The 22623-nt window shown below is 42.8% G+C and overlaps 1 protein-coding gene across 1 annotated transcript in view; it reads right to left on the reverse strand.

Annotated features, from left to right (window-relative positions):
- The window catches only part of LOC138947653 (leishmanolysin-like peptidase), a 35538-nt gene extending 15375 nt beyond the window's left edge, over window positions 1–20163 (reverse strand). Inside the window, exons 1-8 of the mRNA XM_070319176.1 lie at window positions 19453–20163; window positions 15490–15621; window positions 14534–14725; window positions 14148–14323; window positions 6585–6690; window positions 5704–5804; window positions 2826–2943; window positions 1483–1590 (exon numbers count right to left, since the gene is read on the reverse strand). Coding sequence (XP_070175277.1) covers window positions 1483–1590; window positions 2826–2943; window positions 5704–5804; window positions 6585–6690; window positions 14148–14323; window positions 14534–14725; window positions 15490–15621; window positions 19453–19566 — 1047 coding nt within the window. The 5' untranslated portion in view covers window positions 19567–20163. The remainder of the gene's footprint in view (window positions 1–1482; window positions 1591–2825; window positions 2944–5703; window positions 5805–6584; window positions 6691–14147; window positions 14324–14533; window positions 14726–15489; window positions 15622–19452) is intronic.
- Between the last annotated feature and the right edge of the window lie 2460 nt (window positions 20164–22623).

Below are 22623 nucleotides of genomic sequence, written 5' to 3' on the forward strand. Positions count from 1 at the left end.
TTTTGAATTAAACCTAAGCGCTATAGATCAGTCTTTCTCCAAAGAGATGTCTAAGGCAAAAACCAGACAGAAAATGCACTTACTCGCACTTCTCTCAGAAGCTACTAGAGTAAGTATGACGGCTTCCCGTATTTAGAATCTAACCTGTAGAGCGTGAACGCTCCTCGTATGAAGTAAACACACTCCTCTGCGTGCACGTCAGCCGAAGAGACTGTGCATGAAGGCGGAACCTCGATGCGTGACAACAAACTGCGTCGCCCACTCCCGCCGGGAGCGAGCGCAAACTCGACGAATGGCAACATGTTATACATATGGGTCGAAAACATCTCAAAAAGGGAAGCAAACTATCTTTAACACAAGTAATCTCTTTCCCACTGCGTTTGCCTTGGCTGAAGTAACCTAAATTTAACCTGCTTCAGCACTGGCATGATTGGATTCATAGGGTCCAAAATTTACAGACATTCTTTCTTTCTTCTTTATATGTTGTTTAACGTCGTTTTCAACCATACAAGGTTATTTAACAGACGCAAAAGTTAGAGAAGCTGGGTCAAGAACGGAAATGGTAGTGCCTTTGCCTTTCTCTTTATGCGAAACGTAAAAGGAGAAACCTCAGCAGCTACTGACTAGTCTGTGGTTTCTAATTCTCCTTGTCAGCCATTGCTGACAAAAACCAGTCTGAGTTATGATATTGATAAACAACAATCAGACCGAACAACGGAGAAAGAAAGAAACGCAAGCAAAAGCAAATAAATTAGAACGAGCTCACCCAAACTTGTGCATGAGAAGCAGGGACCTGTAGACGGGGTGAAACACTGTCCAGAAGACAGTAGGCTAAAAGCCTGCAGCGTAGTGTGAAAAGCGTCCGAGCTACTTGGTGGCTGAAGTAGGAGTGAGTTTCTAACATAGGCGGCGGTCGAGTCACGCGTGATAGGTCACGTGACGGTATGACCTCGACTCTTGTATAGCTTGGGTTATAGGTCAATGCCGTTCTTTTTTAGGGGGTTGCTTCCCCTTTGGGGTGAAGCGTAGTTCAGTGTCCTAGCACTTTAACTGAAGTTAATGCTGCTATCTATGTGAGTTGCGTAAGAATATGTAATTTAATCAGTGTTGCAAGTGTGTGGGTTTTTTTCAGACTTGATTTGATTGTCTTTCCATTGTGAACGCAAAATTAAAGAACAGGAAGGTCGTAAGCACTTAAACTAATCCAAGTTTGACTCATTCAAAACTCCAGAGCACCAATCCCACACATAACAACAACCGGTAGCTATGACGAGTAAAACAAAGCTTAATTCATGCAGAATTGTGTGTTTTTTCAAAGCTTACTTCATGCAGAATTGTGGGGTTTTTTTCAACAAGATATAGAAGTATTTAAAGTCAGATTAAAATACTGTGAGATTCTGTGTATCTAAAGAATACAACAAGGACAAATCTGGCCATAAGATAAGGATCTCTTTCAACAAAATACATAAACAGAGAACTAACTTCAAACACACGCTTTTCCCAGTGTGTGATGGCAGTCCCGTCAATACCCTGATCCTCCAGTTCAGCACCCTCTAGTGTCGGGCAGTTAAAATGACGACGCACTTCTTCCTAAAAAAAAATCACACACTCATCCAATAGACGTTTTCTGGAAATAACTCTGTCAGGATTTTTGCCGGTCTGGAGGAGTAGGAGCCCCTTTACTGCAGTCAGATTTTTCACACGTTCCACACTTCCGATCGGCTCTATCCTGCGATCGGGACGAGCGACTGACTGTGATGTGTATGATTTGCGGCGTGCGCTAGATATACCATTTTCTTTCAAAAATATGATCATCGGAGCCACGAATCGCCACGGATGGCTTGCTGATCACTGGAAGTGTGTTTTCATAAACTCACGTGACCTCAAGCCAAACTCACATGGCCTCGATCAAGTTGTGATACATGCTAGTGATCCTTTCCACAACAAATTCTGAACTTCAATGAACTCGTGAACGCTGATTTTCGAAAGATAAGCGTATCATATAGTGCTAGCGCTGCACGGCATACACATCAAAGTTGGTTGTTCGTCCCAATTCCGGGATACAGCGTGTCGGAGGCGTCGAGCGTGCTCCGAATGTGTGTAACACGTTCCGGGTGTTGAGAAAAAACTGACTGCGGTACAGGGGCTCCTACTCCTCCAGGCCGCTGATAATACTGACAGAGTTATTTTCAAAAATTGTCCATTATGTAAATAAGAATTAATCACAGATTCAAATTGACGAAAAAGTTGTTTCACAATTAAACTCTCCTTCTCTCTCTCTGTGACTCTCTCTCTCTCCATTATTCCAACACGAAAATTGTAAAATACCCTCAGAGAAAAAATGAAAAATGTTTTATAATTTCTCATTCTGCAACCCCTACCCTCCACAAACAACACAAAAACATGATGGAACATTTAAATGTATGCAGTGACACTTTCATGCTGTTTCAGCTTTGGCAAAAGACTTGTCACAAGGTAATCACTTGCTTCCGTAAAATGATAACCAAATGTGACAGGGTGACACAGTAATCCCCCTTTGCCACAGGCAGTTACTCTGCATTTATGGAGTTGTCTCCCTGCCAATGCGTGAGCTATTTACAGTAGCTCCACGTTTTTGGTACTGTACGTTGGACAGCACACCAGTGAAATGTTGAGTAGCTGTTTGTGATGGGGTCTGGCTGCTGTAACGTAACCTTTGCGTACCCATAGCAGTTTTTGTAGGGCTATTAAGTTAGCTCTAAAATTCTCAACCCTGTTTTACTGGCCTTTGATTCCTTGTGCTTTGTGCACTCAGTTACACACAGTCTGCAGACAATCAGACTGACCTTGACCTTTGGTGTGACTATCATGCTGACGACCTTGGAAATGAATCCTTTGTGTGTGTCCCAATTATGACGCACAAATTCGCCCACCACTTTGTCACTCCACACATACATGGCTCTCCTGACAAAACAAAACAGTGTAATATGATTATATTATGTTGGCAGACAATCACTCCAACCTCAGTTTAGGGTTCTACAGCAAACTAATCAAAAGCAAAATGGCATTAAACACAAAAAGACAATCAATGAGAGGAAGGGGGAGGGGAGAGAGAGGGACAGAACATTGCACAGGGAAGAGGGAGACAGAGAGATAGAACGAGAGTTCTGTTAAAGGCACAATAAGCCTCCCGTAAACCATCACAGATAATGTCAGGCTTTTACACACAGTACAAACACCCTTTCATTTAAACACTCACCGCTTTTGAACATCTTAGGTGCCCTCCGTAAAGAGCGAGTAATTTTCAAAGAATTTTTTTGGCGTGGTTTATCTTACCCCTGAGCCATCGCGAACCTGTGTGATCCAGTTTCCTTTTTTCACAATGTAGTCGTCAGTTTGTGATTTCAATGCGACTCATTGTAAGCTTATCTGCAATAGCACGTTATTGTGTACCTCTGAATCTAAACGCAACAAACGGCTGCGATTCACACGAACTAGAGCAGTGACAGTTGACTGTTCAGAGGAACGAGCGCTAAGGCACAACCGTCGTCTGCTACGAGAAAGACGGTTTGCGTGACACGTTTCCGGGCTTTTCTTTTTTCAAAACTTCGAATTGTACTGATCTTGTCTTGATGAAAAAAGAATTCTTTTATGATTTAAGAATGTTTGTGTAACAAGCTGTCAATTTATTATCTAGATTTTAAAAGTTAGTTCTAGCGCCAAAACGAGGCGCCTGATTTGCCAATCAGACGGTCCACGAAAATAAATTTTTGGAAAATTGCTCGCTCTTTACGTAGGGCACCTAGGATGTTCTCAAGCGGTGAGTGTTTAAAGAAAGGGTGTTTGTACTGTGTGTAAAAGCCTGACAGTATCTGTGATGGTTTACGAGAGGCTTACTGTGCCTTTAAGCATGAGCTACAATGTGTACACATGCACACAGCAGACCTGCCTACCCCCAACATTACAAGGTGTAATGAGCCAAGCCAAAATGAGTAATCAAGATTCCATTCGGCAATCATTTCGCACATTGTTACTTCTGCTCGGACAATTTCTCCCTCCAGTTTTGTTACTGTATCACTCGACTCAGACTTCCTCATAAAGAAACAGGTAATTCGAACGTATTTTGTCTTTTGGTTTCCATGAGCTCTCTTTACTGCATCCTTGTGATCATTTGTCCCAATGTGCTATGCACAGTCATATTTTCCACCGTGTGCACACGAAAAGTCACTGTGACAAAGGGAACACAAGACGTGCTTTGGGCCTTTTGATTAAGGTCCTAGGCATGGCCACGATTCCATTTAGCTGCCTTTGTATTTCTGTTGAATAGCTTTTTTTCTTTTTCACAGCAATCCTTTTACCACCACTGTGACCAGCTTCCTCATCAGACTCGTCCGTCTCATGGGGACTCAGATTGTCCACGCGTCACTAATTCATTGTAAAGCAAACGGCGTCGTCTATCTTGTATGTGGCTGAACAGACCGGACATGACCGGATATTGCCCAAACGATCTTGCGCAGGTGCAAACGCAAGCTCTGCGAGAGCAACAATACAGATCGGATTTACATCAAGATTAGATGAGAAAAATCGAACTTTTGGTTTCTTAAAAAACGTACTTCCATTGTGGAAAGCGTGGTGGCGTAGTTTGGGTTAACAAACATAGTAAATTACGCCCAAATCGTAAGGGTAGGCAGGTCTGACACAGGTAATAACACACACACACACACACACACACACAAAGATAGAGGGAGACAGGAGTTCCTTTAACTGCTTGTTTGACATGAATGATATTCTGCTATTTCTGTCTGTCACTGCAAGAATGAAGAAACAAGTCGCGTAACGCGAAATTTCTACATTCAGTCAATCTGTCGAACTCACAGAATGAAATTGAACGCACTTCATTTTTTTCCACCAAGTCAATTTAGATTCGTAGATTTCCTTTGGTAAGAAAATCAGTGACCCTTTCACATGAAAAATGCACTGAAATTGACAAGCCAGTATAGGGCGGTAGCGATTGAGCTTCACAGGAAAATGCGCTTTTCTCTATTCATTTCAACTTTCTGAGCTTGTTTTTGATCCCAAAATAGCATAACTATATTTTGTTGGAACAAGGAAATGATAAAGAATAAGATGAGATCCTTTTTGGATCAATTACTCAAATTTTGAATAAAAAAACAAGAAAGGTAATTTGTTGGAACGTTTGTTGTTGACAAAACAATACGTTACAATCACAAATATGTTGACCCAACGGTCTTTTAAGTGCACAGACAAACAATAAGTAATAAGAACTTAGCTTGGTTGAGTTTTCGTCCGCTTGCTGGTAAACCGCAAGCACATTTTTTGGATTTACTCAAATTTTAATTAGAATTTTCAGATTTTTTATTACCAAACTCATTAATTTGTAAGCTTCCTAGCTGAAATGCAATCCCATAGTCCGGGCTTTGTCAATGATTGCTTAACCAAAATTTGAATCAATTCAATAAAAAAAAATGAGGGGCCTCAACTTTCACAAAAAAACGGATATGACGTCATCAAAGACATTTATCCAAAAAGGAAAGAAAGGTCTGGGTATATCATACTCAGAAACTCTCATGTAAAGTTTCATGAAGATCAGTCCAGTAATTTTCTCTGAATCACTCTACACATACACACACTCGTCTCGATTCCCTGTCTATATGTTAAAACATCTAGTCAAACGTAAAAAGGAATGTGAAGGACTCAACATACTTTCCATCAAAATTCCTTGGTTTGCCTGTCAATGGACTTCTGTCTGTCAGAGGATTTCCATCAGCGTCACGATAAAATGCATACAGGCCTGCGGTGAAGCCCTGGCAGTATGGAACAGATCTGAATTATTCTAAAATTCATCCTGTGCAAATATTTTCATTCATGACCATTTTTTTTTAATCATGAAAACAAAAGAATTTCAACATCTGAAGTTGACAAAATTGTACAACTAACATATCATATACAACGTATGTTCCCAGATTATAATTATGTCAAATGCCCTGGCTTAGTTTGTTTAGTCAGAAGACCTCCTATATATATATCAAAACTTAATCGGATGGTCAACCAGCTAGGGGTCAAAGCCTCTCAGTTCATTTCACTTGTACAGAGTATGGCTTCACTGTCATAAAATCTGTGTGTGTGTGTGTGTGTGTGGAGGTGTGTGTGTGTGTGTGTGTGTGTGTGTGTGTGTGTGGTGTGTGTGTGTGGAGGTGTGTGTGTGTGTGTGTGGAGGTGTGTGTGTGTGTGTGTGTGTGTGTGTGTGTGTGTGTGTGTGTGTGGAGGTGTGTGTGTGTGTGTGTGGAGGGTGTGTGTGTGTGGAGGTGTGTGTGTGTGTGTGTGTGTGTGGTGTGTGTGTGTGTGTGTGTGTGTGTGTGGAGGTGTGTGTGTGTGTGGTGTGTGTGTGTGTGTGTGTGTGTGTGTGTGTGGTGTGTGTGTGTGTGTGTGTGGTGTGTGTGTGTGTGGTGTGTGTGTGTGTGTGTGGAGGTGTGTGTGTGTGGGTGGTGTGTGTGTGTGGGTGTGTGTGTGTGTGTGGAGGTGTGTGTGTATGCATGCACAATGCACATGCCATCCAATGAGAAGCAGAAAGCAGGGTGGCCTACCAGAGCATGGAGTATTTCATGTTTCATGGTAGACAGAAGCTGCTGTCGTTCCTGCCAGCTGTCAGAAATAGACTGTGGACAGATGCTGAAATAGCCCGCCACGGGTCTGAAACAAATTCAACATAATGCTGTAACTACTCGGCAGTGAATGTTTGCAATAAACACACAGGGGTTGAACGAAAGCACACACAAAGATGAAGATACATAGAGGTTACATGCCGAGTCTCAGTGGTTATTAAAAATAATGGTCGAAGTTCGTGGATCATGAAAAAGCTCGCTCAAGCTCGCATTTTTCATGATCCGCGAACTTCGACCATTATTTTTAATATTCACTGAGACGAGGTATGTAACCTCTTTCTTCCTCCTTTCTTCAGCTTTTCAAAGAATAAGGGTGTTTTTTTGCTGCAAAACAGTGTATGAAACCGCTTTATGTTCTTTAAATTGATGGGGGGATGTGTGCATTTGATTGCGTGTGATCTGTTTATAAAATGAAATATTGTTGAAAACTGACCGTCGGATTGCAGTCTTTTGTCGAAGCAACTGAATACAGAAATTTGAAAGGGGAACTACTCTTGACGCTAGACATAGTATGAGAGTTACTTGCCTTGGGAATTTGCTTACACTGATCAGGGATCTGAAGCGAGTATCTCTGCACTGATCGTTAGATTTGGATTCAGAAAACAACCGAACTCATGGATTTTACATGGAGATTCATGTGTTCAAGCCTGTAGTTGCTAGTTTAAATGCAGTAAGTTTGTATTGTTTGCTCCAGAGATGTATATTTCGTACATTAGAGTATTCGGAACTTTTCAATCGCTAAAGTAGTTTCCACAAAGTCTAGCTCCTCAACATGTGAGCTATCGAGGATTCAGGCCTGTTGTTGGGTAAATGATTTTGGTTGCTGGATAAGTTACCAAAACATAACTAGCCCTACAAGTTTACAGAGAGAAAGAAGCAGAGGGGGGAATAATACTCAGTCTCATACTGGCAAAGTTTGGGTTAAAAAGTATCCCACACGTAAGGACTGCCACACGTGTAACCCTTTATAGACGTAAAGAGCTCAGGCAGTGCGTTGAAACTGATGCAAAATGGTAGCGAAAAACGTCAATTAGACACTGAACTTTCACTCGTTCCAAAAAGTCTATTTTCACTTTCATTTCAAGGGAAGTAACTACACTGCCGTACTGATGAGTAGAGTAATTTAGGACACTATACACTACTCACCTTCATACTTCACCGACACGATTCTGCAAACAATTTATTGATTCATACGAATACGTAGCTGCATATCACAGCAACCAGTCATGGATTGGGGAAAACAAAACAAGTCGCGTTAGGCGAAATTACTACATTTAGCCAAGCTGTCGAACTCACGGAATGAAACTGAACGCACTGTATTTTTTCACCAAGACAGTACAGCTTCGTCAATCCCCGCATGAAGGAAATCGCTCACCTTCCATGTGCAAAACGTAGTGATATTGACACGCCAGATTAGCGTGGTAGCGTATTGTGCTAAGCAGGAAAGCGCGCTTTTCTGTATTCTTGTTAACTTTCTGAGCTTGTTTTGAATACAACCTATCATATCTATATGTTTTTGGAATCAGGAAATGATAAAGAATAAGATGAAATCATTTGTGGATCGATTTCTTAAATTTTAATCGTAAGACTAATTAATCTATTTTTGTTAATTGTGATCACATTTTAAGGGTAAACATGACATATGTATATATTTTTTTATTCAGAATGTGATGAAGAATACGAAGCAATCAATTTTAAATCTGTTTGCAAAAAATCGATTTTAATGACAACTTTAATGAGCAAACTCATTAATTAAATTTTAAGCCTCCAAGCTGAAATCGAAAATTTACATATATGCATTGACGTAGTCAGAGATGCTAAGGTCTGAAAATCGCTACCCGACTCTAACAGACAAAGGGAAGTAACCCAACACACAAAAAAGTGTAAGTGGAAGCGTAGCTAGGGACGCTTGCCGTGTGGGTTACCTCCCCTTGGAGTGACCTACGTCACTGCCGCTTCCCGAGCACGTGATAGAACTCATACGACTTATAGAATACTTAGAAACTATAAAGCGGGGAAGGCAGGAGGGAATTACCTATGTGATTCGGGTAAGTATATTAATCAAATGAAAATTTACTTAAAAATGTTCGATTCAATTACATATTCTTACTCCGAATCACATATATGCAGATAACTCCAACAAGGTGGTGGGAAAGATCAAAAAGTTCTAACTCACTCTCAAGTTCTGGAAAGGCACTGGCCCGCTGCCACCAAGGCAGGGAGGGACCGTGAACCATCTTGACAAACAGCGGCGACGTCTCGTAGATAAAAGTGTATAAAGACGTCGTCAGAGCGCCAGTAGGCTGTTCGTAGGACCTCATCCAGTCTCCGAGACCGTAACACGGCAGAGGAGGAGGCCCATGCCCTGGACTCATGGACTCTGGCCGAGTCAAGGGGGAAGATAGGCTGCGCCCCCCCCCCCCCCCTTCTTGAAAGGCTCCATACGTAGGCCTGCTTAATGAGAGCCGACACCCACCGGGCCAACGTTGTTCTGGCGATATCCTTATCCCTTGCAGTGTTAAGGGAAATGAACAGAAGCTTCTGCGAGCTTGACCGAACAGGACGAATGCGAGCAAGATAAGCATCGAGGGCCCGAACGGGACAGTTAACCAAATCCGGATCGTCCGGGGCCAGGATGTGAGAAAGTGGTTTAACCCGAACCACAGGCGAAGGCTGATCCGGAGTCTGATTCTTGGCTAGAAAGCCCACCCCGAATTTCAAAGTCAAAGAGCCATCCTGCTCACGAGAGATGTCCTCCGGACTACCTGAGAGGGCATGTATCTCACTACCCCTGCGCGCCGTAGCTAAGAGAAGCAGAAAGAGCGCCTTCCGGGTAAGGTTAGGCAGGCTGGCGTCCCTTAAAGGTTCGAAGTCCGTAGAGCGTAAGAACTCAAGGACCAGGAAGAGATCCCACTTGGGAAAGGGAGAGCGCGTCTTGGCTTCTTCCAAGGCCGCACCCCTAATGACTCCAGCAATAACCCCACTGACGTTGACAGAATGCCCAATCTGTCTAAGTGTAGCAGCGATAGCCGACCTGCGGACCCTCAAAGAGGAGGCTGAGGCACCCTGAGCGGACAAGTCCGACAGGTGGTTGGCCAAATGCATAGAGCGGGGCGCTACGGCGCTCAGCCCGTGAGACTGACACCATGCGGCCCAGGCCTTCCAGTGGGAAGCGTAAACGGAAGAGGTAGATGATCTGTGAGAGCGCTGTACCAAATCCAAAGTTCGTTCTGAAGCCCCAGAACGCCTCAGCGAGGACCGAACAACTTCCACGCGTGAAGGTTCAGTGACTGAGGGTCCTCGTGGGGAACGCCGGTTCGAGGCTGCACGAGCTCGCCTCTCACGAGAGAGAGAGGGATGGGAGGGCCGTGAGCCAGTCTCAGAAGGTCCGGGAACCAGGTCTGAGAGAGCCAGAGAGGGGCCACCAGCAGCAGAGACGGACCCTCCAGATCCGCTTTCCTGATGACTCGTCCGAGTAACTGGAAAGGAGGAAAGGCGTAAGCCTCCAACCCCACCCAGGGGATGTCTAATGCATTCGTCCGCCAAGCCTCCGGGTCGGGGAATGGCGAAACGAATATCGGGAGGCGCCTTGGAGAATCTGGTGGCGAAAAGATCCACCATCGGCTTCTGGACCATGGCCCAAAGGCGAAGCAACGCCCCGTGCGTGATGGTCCATTCCGACTGAAGAACCTTGTCGGAGCGGCTGAGCGCGTCCGCAAGCGTGTTCAGGTTCCCCGGCAGGTACCTTGCTGAAAGTGTGATCTGGTGAAGAGCGCACCAAGTCAAAATTTCGCAGGTCCTGCGCGAAAGAGTGGGGGACCGCGAACCTCCCTGTTTGTTCACGTATGCAGCGACCGTGGTATTGTCTGTGAACAGACGAACGTGCTTGTGCTGAAGAGAAGGGAGGAACTCGGCCAGAGCTAGAGACACCGCCTCTAGCTCCAGGGAGTTGATGTGCCAACTGCTCTGGTCTGCTGACCACAGACCAGACGCTGTGAGCTGGTCCGTGTGTGCCCCCCACCCCGCCAGAGACGCATCTGTAAAGAGGTCTGTGTCTGGGGGGGGAGAGGCGATCGGCACGCCCCTGCACACCCAAGCCGTGTCCAGCCACGGAAGGGTAGCAGTCTGGAACCATTCCCCGAGAGGAACGAGAGTGTTCCAGTCCACACAAGGAGAGTCCACAAATGGCTTCAGGGCAAGCTGAAGTGGACGCTTGTGAACCCTCCCCAGTGGTACCAGCTGAGACATAGACTCCATCTGCCCCAGGATGGAGGCCAGAGTCCTGAGGGAAGCCCAGAGAATGCCGATCAAGAAGAGAACTGACTCCCAAAATGGAATGTCCTGCAGCGTCACGAGCGCTAGCGGACCGGTTCGAAGATCCAGGAACGGACAGCAGCGGCGATGAACCAGGGAAATCCCCACTGGAACAGGAAGCGGCCGGTCCCTGAACAGAAGCCAAGGAAAGAGTGCCTCCCACCTCCGGGTGGGAAACAGAGCTGGACGCCGGAACGGAGCGCTTCATCTCCTCGCGCACGAGGCTACGGATCTCTGGAAGCAAAGAGCTGAGCAGAGAAGACACCAAAGGACCAGGCTCTGGTGCCGAGGCAGAAGGCAAAGTAGAAGAAACAGTAACGCTAGGCTGAGAGCTAGCGTGAACAACTTCCGGGGGAGAAATAGGCACTGAAAACATCGTATTGCGTGCCTGATCCGATACTACAACCACTAGAGGCTGCTTAGACGAAGATGCAGAAGACTTAGGCTTAGAAGGACCCTTGCCCTTGCCCTCTGGCTTAACATTACGTTTCTTATCGCTGTCAGCCATGCTGACGCAAAAAGTAAACAAACTACTGAAACAATTACAAGTCCGTAACGGACGTAAATCAGCAGAAATAACAACTAACACCAGTCAAAATAGCTGCTCAAACGCAGCTAAACAACCAACTACTGACAATATGAATGTCCCAAATGGACGAACACGCTCAGTAGAAAGACAACATGTGCTAGAACAAAATGGCTACCAAAATGGCGGCCAAACAACAAGCTGCTGAAAACTTCAAAGTCCAAAAAAGGACAGAAATTCAGCAGAAACACAATGAAAAACGCTAGTCAGAAAGACTAACTGGAAAGAGCTCACTAACTACGAAGCAGTCAGCAAGCAGACGGGTGAACAACGTGGCCGGTGGGTGCCGAGCAAACAGCAAGCAGACAGCCACGAGGGCGAAAGAAAATGCGACCTCCTCCTCTGAGTGAAAAAAGTCGTATGAGTTCTATCACGTGCTCGGGAAGCGGCAGTGACGTAGGTCACTCCAAGGGGAGGTAACCCACACGGCAAGCGTCCTTAGCTACGCTTCCACTTACACTTTTTTGTGTGTTGGGTTGCTTCCCTTTGTCTGTTAGACGGGTAGCGATTTTCAGACCTTAGCATCTCTGACTACGTCAATGCATATATGTGATTCGGAGTAAGAATATGTAATTTAATGCAATACTAAAGTCCGGGCTTTGTCGAAGATTACTTGACCAAAATTTCAACCAATTTGGTTGAAAAATGAGAGCGTGACAGTGCCGCCTCAACTTTCACGAAAAGCCGGATATGACGTCATCAAAGACATTTATCAAAAAAATGAAAAAAACCTCTGGAGATACCATACTCAGGATCTCTCATGTCAAGTTTCATGAAGATCGGTCCAGTAGTTTTCTCTGAATCGCTCTACACACACACACACACACACACACACAGACACACACACACAGACACACACATACACCACGACCCTCGTCTCGATTCCCCCCTCTACGTTAAAACATTTAGTCAAAACTTGACTAAATGTAAAAACGTTCCAGGATCCGATAACATGGTCGCTGGCCATTTCTTCTGGAAAACATGACGAACATCACACAATTTCCTGATGTTATCACAAGTTCCGGTTTGGTAGCCAGAGCAAAGAAGTACGGATTACTTTCACAACGTTTTTGTAACCTTGCATGTGTGTATGGTTGTAGTTGTTGCTCAGTTTATTGCAGAATAAAGTAAAGATCTGGCAAATGAGCTTTATTGAGACAAAATAAAGTTATGAGCTAAAATAGATATGAAAGAGCGTGGCTGTAATCCAGTTTGCATGCCAAAGTTGTCTTGTACACAGAGAGGATTTCAGCAAGTTTCCACATACTGACTCGACTGGAGATGAAGTTTAAATGAACTAAATCACGCGGTCGTATGTTGTTACAGTGAGGGGGACGTAAGATAGAGAGAAAAAAATATACTAAGAAATAGAAAGCGAAATAATCTGTCAGAGAAAAATGGGTCGTAATGGTGAGGGAGCCATAAAATAGAGGGGTTGTTCTGGGAAGTACCACTGTATAACCATTACAGTGAATATCAAATTACAATTAAGTAAAAGTGCAATGCATACACCCAGCTAAGGACAAATCGTCTCTCTCTCTCTCTCTCTCTCTCTCACCCCAACACACACACACACACACACAGATAAACACCCACAGACTCACACAAATCTCATACACACAAAACACATGCACATACGCACATAGACAGACGGACACACACACCCATGCAAACAAACACACACACACTCACTCACACAAACCCCATACACACAAGACAGACACACACACCTTTACAAACAAATACACATACACACACATATATGCATGTACGCACACACACATACGCACACACACACACCCACATACACAAACACACTCTCTCTCTTACACACACACACACACATACGCATCCTCCCCCCCCAACACACACACACGTTTTCCCTCTTTTTCACACACACAAAATGCACACACACACCACACGCGCGAGAGAAAGACCGCAGAGAGGGGATGATGTCATGATGCATTGACGTCAAAGCCTCTTGGCGTCATCTTCTTGCACGAGCTTAATCCATAGACTTGGAAACTACGGAATTTCAACCCACTTAAAGCGGCCTTGGGTGATGTTATATAAAAAATCGAATCCGTAGAGAACACCCACCGTATCTAAGTTAGTATGTTTCCAAAGTTTGGTGAACTTCTGTCCCCAACTGTAGCCATAGTTTGGCAACAACAAATGCTTCTTTATCATGTATTATCGGGGAAGAAAATTTCTCAAGTCGATCTCAGTATGTGTTCATGGAATACCTCCAACTCCGCTGGGATTAAAAAAAAGCTACTAATTTGACAAAAATAATTGTGTTTGCCAGTTTCTTTCTGTGCCTTACATTGCCTTGCTACACCCAGTAAGAATGGTTGTCCTGACCAAGTTCCAGAGACGTTGGACCTATTCACTGCTTTATGATATCAGTTTGTCAACCTGTGACATATCCTAGGCCACCTGGCCTCTGTACCATCCAAGTAAAATTACTGCCATGCGTCAATGATCATTTTTCTTGACTGCCTCCTTCCCCCCTGGACCGGCCCCTGAAAACCTTTTGTGGGAGAAGACAAAAAGCACGGAGATAGAAGGTAATCCAGTTGTACCTGTCGAGAGCTCTCTCCTGCTGGCAGTGGGCAGCGTAGGCCACGGTTCGTCCCTTCTGGCAGCGGTCAGACTGGATGCTGGCAATGTACAGGATAAAGTCGGTCTCGTTCACACCAGGACCAGCATTGTTGTCTACAAGGTATTCACTCGTCCCTGGAATCCAGAAGTAACAGCCCTGCACACAGTAACAATCACAACTTAAAAATGTAGCACCCAGTCAAATACTCTGTCAGATTACCAGGATAATAGTCCAAGGTTGTGACACTCACACACACTTTAATAGTTTTTACAACAGCAAACATTGTTGTTACGAAACCTAGTAAAATCAAAACTTACAGAGGCACAAAAGACAATGAATAAAGTTGAGTTTTGTAAGTGTTACTACCTCCAGGTGATCGTGTGGTATGACAATCTCTCCACACACAGTGTGAGGGGAGCACTTGTTGAGACAGTATGCGCGCTGATTGGAGTAGCTGACTTGTTGTGAGCCGCACTGTCGACGCAGTCTGATGGGAGCGTTTGTGGCCCGCACCATCAGCGTCTCCTGCCAGTACTTCACCGCCTTCTGCACCTCCGTCTGCAACCACAAACATGCCTTGTCAGCAAGTCTTTACCTGTGGTGCACATACCTAGGTCCAATATTTGTCTGCAACTTATAAACGCTAAAACATACAGATCAACATTCATAGAATGTATTCTATCAGATACAATGTAGCTAAAAAAACAAACGCCTCCTTTCGATAGTGTGGCTGTCAGAACAAGTCAGTGAAACCTTTGTAACTCTCAGAGTACCAAGTCATTCTGTACCGTGTGCAGCACGCTCACCCAGTCGCTGCCAACAAAAGACAATACTGCTTACCACTGCTGTCACACATTGGTTTTCATTTTGTTTCCCAACGAGTAAAGTACTGAGAGATCTTTCACTGGTGGAGGCAATATTATCCGATACACATGCATTTTTTCAGACATAAACTGTTAATATTAAACAGAGATGTTCCTAGCACTCAATTTCGACACATTTGCTGAAATGGCCATACAACTTACAAGTACTGAAGTAGGGGCAATGTTACTATTGTTAGGTCCTGTAATGGAACTTGGAAGTCCTTGGCCGGTCACCTTTCCTCTACAGTGAAAAAGACCAAAAGCTCTGCTGAACTGACAGCTAAGTTTTTGAGTGATTGGAAATATTAGTTTGAGCATTTTGCAGAAAACAAACGACATCCCTGTTTTAATTCCATCGCACACGCTTTCATGTTCTAAAACAATGGTTGATTTACAATTAAAAGGTTGAGTTATCGCGCAAGCACGATGTGATAAGGAAGGTGGCTTAACGTCACAGACCTTGATGAGCTGACTGTGAGGTAGAGGCAGATTGTTGACGCTGTGGTCAAAGTGCAGGTGAATGCGCAGCTGATGGTCAACACTGCGACGACGAATCACATGCTCCGGTTCAATGTCAACGTCATAAAACACCTGCAGATGTACAAACAGATTTTCATGTGCAAAAATAAAGCTGACATAAACAAGAACACAGTGTTTAGATCTGACCATCATATTGTAACGAAAGCGGATTGCTCTCTTTGATTGTTGTGATGTGTGAAATAAATGTTAGTGATGATGATGAATAAAAGAAGACACAAATTGTTGCAGGTTTCAAGACTCAGATTTAATTATCTGATTTTTGTAGTCATTGTCAATAATTCACATCTCATGGCAATAATCATTCAAACACTCAGTTAGAATGACAAGAAATATATATCTGGTAATGTACCAGTAATCCATTAACATCAAAACATCACTGGAACGTCCATACGATTAGAAGACTCTTCCAACCATCCTTTACATTAGACTGCTCCCAAAATCTTCTTGTTCCCATTAGACAACTTCAATTATTCAATTATTCCTCTTCTTCAATAACTTGTTCCAAATCCCCTTTTTCCCGTAGACTGCTCCAGTTACTCTTCTTCGGTAACTTGCTCCAAATCCCCTTTTTCCCGTAGTTACTTCTCTTCGGTATCTTGCTCCAAATCCCCTTTTTCCCGTTAGTCTGCTCCGTACCCAGAAGAAGACGTAGTCAAAGACCATAAGCATAAAACATAGCCCAGCCGCATAGCATAACATAGTATAGCATAGTCTAGTCCCGATTTCTCCTTTCCCCTCTCTATTTATCCCCTTCCTTGTTTGTTTACCTGTTACCGCTAGCTACCACTAACATTTCGATCATCTATAACGATCTCCCCTGTTTGTCTACGTTACCCCAATACATGTCCTAACAACATACACAACATACCTTTCTTCACCTTGCTGCTTGCGTTTGTCTGTTTTGTCTCGTACCTTTAGCAACAAACCGACACTTTCGATCGTCTTGAAGTCAAGGCGATCGAAAGTGTTTGTTTACGTTTCTCTAGGTAACCTCTAACAACGTACAAACAATTTATCTTACCTAACTAAATCTCTGTTTCCTTTCACTCAATCATTATCTTATCAATAATGAATCAATTCTAAAATGCATACAGTAATAATTACATGTACATTGTATAAAACAACAATCATTCATCGTTCTTTCCCGATGAGATCTCGTGTAACACATCATCTAAAATGGCGGCGTCGAAGAGAAGATTATGTTTCATTGTGTTCGTATCGATCGCGTTCTCATGATACAAACGCGATTCCGAATAAAAACTATATGAACTGGTCAACGAAAGTATCCTGCTACGAACTGTGCAGTGGTTTTCTGGTAAGTACATTTTAACACAGTTGATATCATGACATTTGTCCACAAGTGTCGTCCATTCATTGTCGACCTTGAAATTAGAGTTCCCTCACGTGCGTCGACGAAGAACACTTTTAGATCTGTATCACAGGTTTCTCATTACGAAAGTTAGATCTGTTTTGTTCAGGTTAAAGTTTCTGGATAATAGAGACAATTCTGTAACAATATCTAGACTTCATGGAAAAGCATGATTCTATTTAATTTTTCACAATGAAAAAAGAAAGCTATGCACATTAAGTAACCTGTTCGCTGCCAATAAATATTTGTATACAAAGGATTAACTAATTTAACTGTATGTACCTGAATTGACAACTTACATTTACACTGTTACACCGTTACACATTTACACGTCACTGTTACACTGCCCTTGATGTTTAGGCAATGAGTGGCACTAGAATGACCAAAAGGAAACATGAAAAATACATGGAGTAACTTAGTTTTCTGGGTAGACATTGAAGTGACTTATATAAAGAAATGAAAAAATTGCGAAAACTAAAGGACATAGATTGCCGTCGCTATGGAAACTGGCATATACAGCGCCATATTGGATTTCTAGGAACCGGTTTACAGCAACATCATACATCAGAAATGCTTAATATTTGGCACAAAGATACACAAGACTTTTATCTACAATCATATAGAACGATATTTTGACAAAAAACTACAGTTGAATATAAATTATTTTTGAAATAAAGATTAATGAACATATATGCAGTTAGAAATTCATTAATCCTTATTACAAAAATTTATTTAAATTCAACTGTAGTCTTTAGTCAAAATATCGTTCTATATGATTGCAAATACAAGTCATGTGTATCCTTGTGCCAAATATTATGCATGTCTGATGTATGATGTTGCTGCAAAACCGTTTCCTAGAAATCCAATATGGCGGCTGTTTCCATAGCAACAGCAGTCTGTGTCCATTAGTATAAATTTTTTTTCATTTATTTGTATAAGTCTCTTCAATACCTACCCAGAAAACTAGGTTATTCCATGTATTCTCCAAGTTTAGTTTTACTGCCGCTCATTGCGGGTACTTATTTTCTACGAAAACCCCCGAAAACCTACGAAAACCCCATCTAAATCTATCTTCAAAGTTAAGAATTTGACATGCCTGTCAGAAGTCGTGCCTGATTCATGCTTCATGCACCCTAATTTATGTGTTAAAAGCCAGATTTTCGACGAAGTCGATGCAACAGTTTCAATGCAAGGGAGGTAACTCTTGTTACTCGAAAGCACAAGTATTGACGTTATGTGATTAGTGCTTCCGCTCCGTCGTAAATCCTCGCACAAACACGAAAATAAAGCCAGGAACAGTGAAAGTTGCAGATATACGTCATGATTTCAAACAAATATGTCACAAAACACGATCTAAGGACGAACTTTCTTAAGTTCTGATTAAGTTTTCAGGGGTTTTCGGAGACAAGTCGTACCGCTCATGCATTGCCTTAAATGCATTACAACACACATGTATATTGTTTGTTTGTTGTTTTTCTTCTTGAACATCTTCTCTTGTTGTTGCTTATATAAATACATTATACTGAATGGTTTGTTGGCCATCAAAGCAAGTTACCTTAGGACGTCAGGCAGGCAGCGAAAGGGTTAAAGATACAGATCGAGAAGTTATGCCTAAAAGTAAAAAATATTAGACCAGCTTTCTCATTGACTTAGAAGTCTTCCATGCCTCGAGACAATGCCTTGTGGTAGTGGCCCTCACAAATGCTAAGTACTTGCACTCTTGAGTAAGTTGAAGAGTAAAAAATTTGGTCTCAGCAGAATTAGTGTCAAAATTGTCGCATGCACATGAATGAAACAGCTGGTCCAGGAGAAAAACTCAAGACTACTGCATTACTCTTATTTGTCTTACACTGAGAATATGGGGCAACAAAACATCCAATACATGCCACACCTGCTTGCTGGTATCACTAACTGTCAGTGTCAGTCAAATTAGCCTATGCAGAACCGCAGTGTTGTTGCCAGCCTAAGAAGACAATAGGTCATTTGGACCTCCCTAAACAAAAACAATAGGTCCAAATGTCCTGGCTTTAAAAAAACAATAGGTCCAAATTACCATACCGTAGTATTATATTGATGAACTTTCCGCTGTTTGCGCCGTTTTCGGTAAATAGGTACACCGGCTGGATCGGGTATTTCCGTAAACGCAGCCTCGAGTGTCAATGACGACAAACACGGACTCGGCACGGAGTGCATTTTCACTCGTAGTGAACATGAGCATTTCGATCGGGTTTGTTTTCCGACTTTGCAACTCCCATTCCATTCATTGCAGACCTTGTCCGGCTTGTAGGAATAAGTATCGGTCAGTTGACCACCAAAACGTAAAAACTAACAGTCCATCGACCGGACAAGGCTAGGTCCAGTGCGTCAAATCAGAAAGGAATGCTCAGAGACCGAAGACCGAAGACCGAGGCCTGGCAACAACACTGAACCACTTTACCACAGTTTACAAAATCAAAACAAATAATGCACTTGTCTCTGTCAGTCTAAGCAAATGCGCCCACTAATCCACAAACCTCGTGCTGCTTTGTGAAGGTGTGTGTGCATCTGTGGTCTTCTGCAGAGAAACTGCCCCTCACGCTGACTGTGCATGCAACCGCAAACAACACTGCACACACTGTCAACATCATGATGGCAGTTTTCTGCCTCGACTTCTCGGTCACTAATGTGCCAGCCTTGCCGAGGGCGAGCAAGCGGCCAGTTCATGAGACACGAAATACTTGGAACTGGAAGGCATTGTTGTCTTCTCTCCGCCTCAATGGAAGTGGAACGAAGAAGTTCTTTCACTGTGCCCTTTCACTTTCAATTTTTCATGCAGCCTTTGTGGACAACAGAGCTATCGCTGGTGTTATAAGTGTGCTACTTTAGCAAAGCAACCGTCTGTATAACATGTTCACATTACTGGACCTTTGAGATTTCAACAACACAAAAATAGCTTGTCAATCTTCCAATGCATCAAAATCGACGCTTGTAAAAGTTGAAGTTGTTTTTCATCGATGGATTTTCACTGCAACTTGTGCAAAGGACTTATCTCTCATAGTCATAGTGCCTGTTCTGCTCAAGTAAAGCTTCTCTCTTCCTTTTTCTGTTCCAAGTATTCACTCCCTCCGTGCCAGTTCCTTTGTAAAAAGCAGGACAGTTTCAACTTTCGTTTTTGATGTCCTGACTGGACCACGAATGGAGAAATTCAGTAGCCGAATATCACATTTCAGGACAGGAAGTGCAGAATTACGTCCCTTCGTATAGACGAAAGACAACTGTTAAAATCTTAAATAGTGTTAATCTCTATAATATTACACAGTTAGTTCCCTTGTTCTGAATTTTATTTTTGTTGCCTAAAATATGCTGAAATATCGTTTCCATGACAGTCATAAACGCTATTTGAAACTATTCATAATTGCAGTCTAACGTGAGATATTCATCCCATTCGACGCGTACAAGAACATGCCCAAGATAAAACAAGATCTGCAAATTAATAAATGTATTGCGGCGTTGTCACGGTTTTGTTCAAAATGTACAATACACCTTCTTTCACTGAAGCTGTACTTGTTTTGTTTGAAACACAACAAAAACGACTTTCGTTGGTGTTTTAAACCCTCGTGAAACGCTCGGAATCGTCAGTTAGCAACTGTTGTCATCATTTTTTCAACCGGCGAAGGCCATCAACATTGGTTCCCCGGCAAGTCATGTAGATGTAGGCTGCCTCTGTGGGTAGTCCTGACCACCTCTCCCAGTCATTTTCAGACAACCCTTCACAGTGTTTGTGGTGCCACGTACTGCAAACCTGCAAAATTCATTATAAAGTCATTGATTTAAGGACAATGTTTGGGATCAATGAATATGAGAGAAAGAGAAAGAGAGAGAGAGAGAGAGAGAGAGAGAGAGAGAGAGAGAGAGAGAGAGAGAGAGAGAGAGAGAGAGAGAGAGAGAGATCAAATCAAATCAAATCAAATTTTATTTTACGAGGGTTGTGGCATAAGCAATATAAGAGAGAGAGAGATAGAGAGAGAGAGAGAGAGAGAGAGAGAGAGAGAGAGAGAGAGAGAGAGAGAGAGAGAGAGAGAGAGAGAGAGAGAGAGAGTGATAGAGATCAAATCAAATCAAATCAAATCAAATTTTATTTTTCGAGGGTTGTGGCATAAGCAATACAACGAGCTTTTTTTCAACCAGCCCTCGCCCAGAGAGGGGACTAATCTAATCACATATTTACACGGATATTCACGTAGAAAAAAAAGGTAGAAAAAACAACAACATATGAATATTTACACATTACATATTATACACAAATATAAAGCGTCGTATATGTAACGTAGTGAAAACAATGCTGAATACACATGCATGAGTAAATGTGTTATTAAAGCTTTGAGTGTTTTTGTGTGGATATAATGAACACTGATGCTTTGGACAAATGAAAATATAACTAAACGAAGTCTTCCATCACTGTGATTTTTCGTAATTTAACATTAAATACAATGAAAGGTGTTTTTGGAAAGTATTGAGACTCATTGGGACTCTCACAAATTCCGGGAGAGAATTCCACAGGACGCTACCAGAATAGGCTAAGCTTGATTTGAAGAGATCTATCCTTGGAATTGGGACGTTAAACTTTCGGTTTGGTTTGACTTTAAAGTTTGCGACGAAAGTTCGTGGTGCACGGCCGGAAAGTATTTTGTGAAGGAGCACGCCTTCATTTAATTTAAATCTTTCTTTTAATGGGAGAATCTTAAGTTTCTTATAATCATCAAATACAAGACTGGATTGTTTCAGTAAAATTAGTTTCAGCGCTCGCCTATGTAAACTAAACAATGGTTTTAAAATATTAGCACTGGCAGAGTCCCAGATGGTTGAGCAATAATCTGTGATGGTTTGTATATATGCGTTAAAGTATAATAACCTTGAGTGCTGATCAAGAAAGTGTTTAATTCTATTTATTCTATTTAGAGAGAGAGAGCGAGAGAGAGAGAGCGAGAGAGAGAGAGAGACTTACATCACACATGATCGCCTGGGTCCGTCTGGTGTCGCAACCGCACACACCGCAGGGATATCGCAGTCTGGAACCTCCGTGACGAGGCATGGTGCAATGGATGACGTCACGGCCGTCACACTGAAACTGACCGCTACAATATACATTTTAGCCCAATTGCAATCAACCTGTACATCACATGACACATACCTAAACTGCTATCAAAACGTACATAAACTGCAATGAACATTCATGAGCATTTTTCATTTTTTCTGGAAAAATCTGTCTTTTACTTTGAAAAAAATATTACATCAAAGTAATACTATGTGTGTTTATTTTAAACTAAGTCAGACTTTCTTTGACATGTTTACAGTAAGTTACAATCTATTTCAATAATTTTTGAAAAATGCTCTCATACATTTATCTCTCTAAGACAGTAATGGGAAGAACATAGCATATCGACGTACCTGTCAGTCACGACTTTCTGACGAAAAGGCCGGGCAAGTTGGCAGCTGGACTTTACGTGATGAACGATGTGAAGACACAGGCAGGCACAGCAAATGACAGTCCGAAGTCATAGCCTAATCATGTGAAGCATCGACACAAATCGACACAAATCCTGACAAATCCTGACAACAACTCAGTTATGGACAAGTTATGTTGAGCCGATTATCCCCCGAATGTGTGAGCGGCCCCGTGTGAGTGCAGCACGGAGCACGGTGAC

The sequence above is a fragment of the Littorina saxatilis genome, linkage group LG14 (assembly GCF_037325665.1).
Source record: "Littorina saxatilis isolate snail1 linkage group LG14, US_GU_Lsax_2.0, whole genome shotgun sequence".
NCBI classification, from domain to species: domain Eukaryota; kingdom Metazoa; phylum Mollusca; class Gastropoda; order Littorinimorpha; family Littorinidae; genus Littorina; species Littorina saxatilis.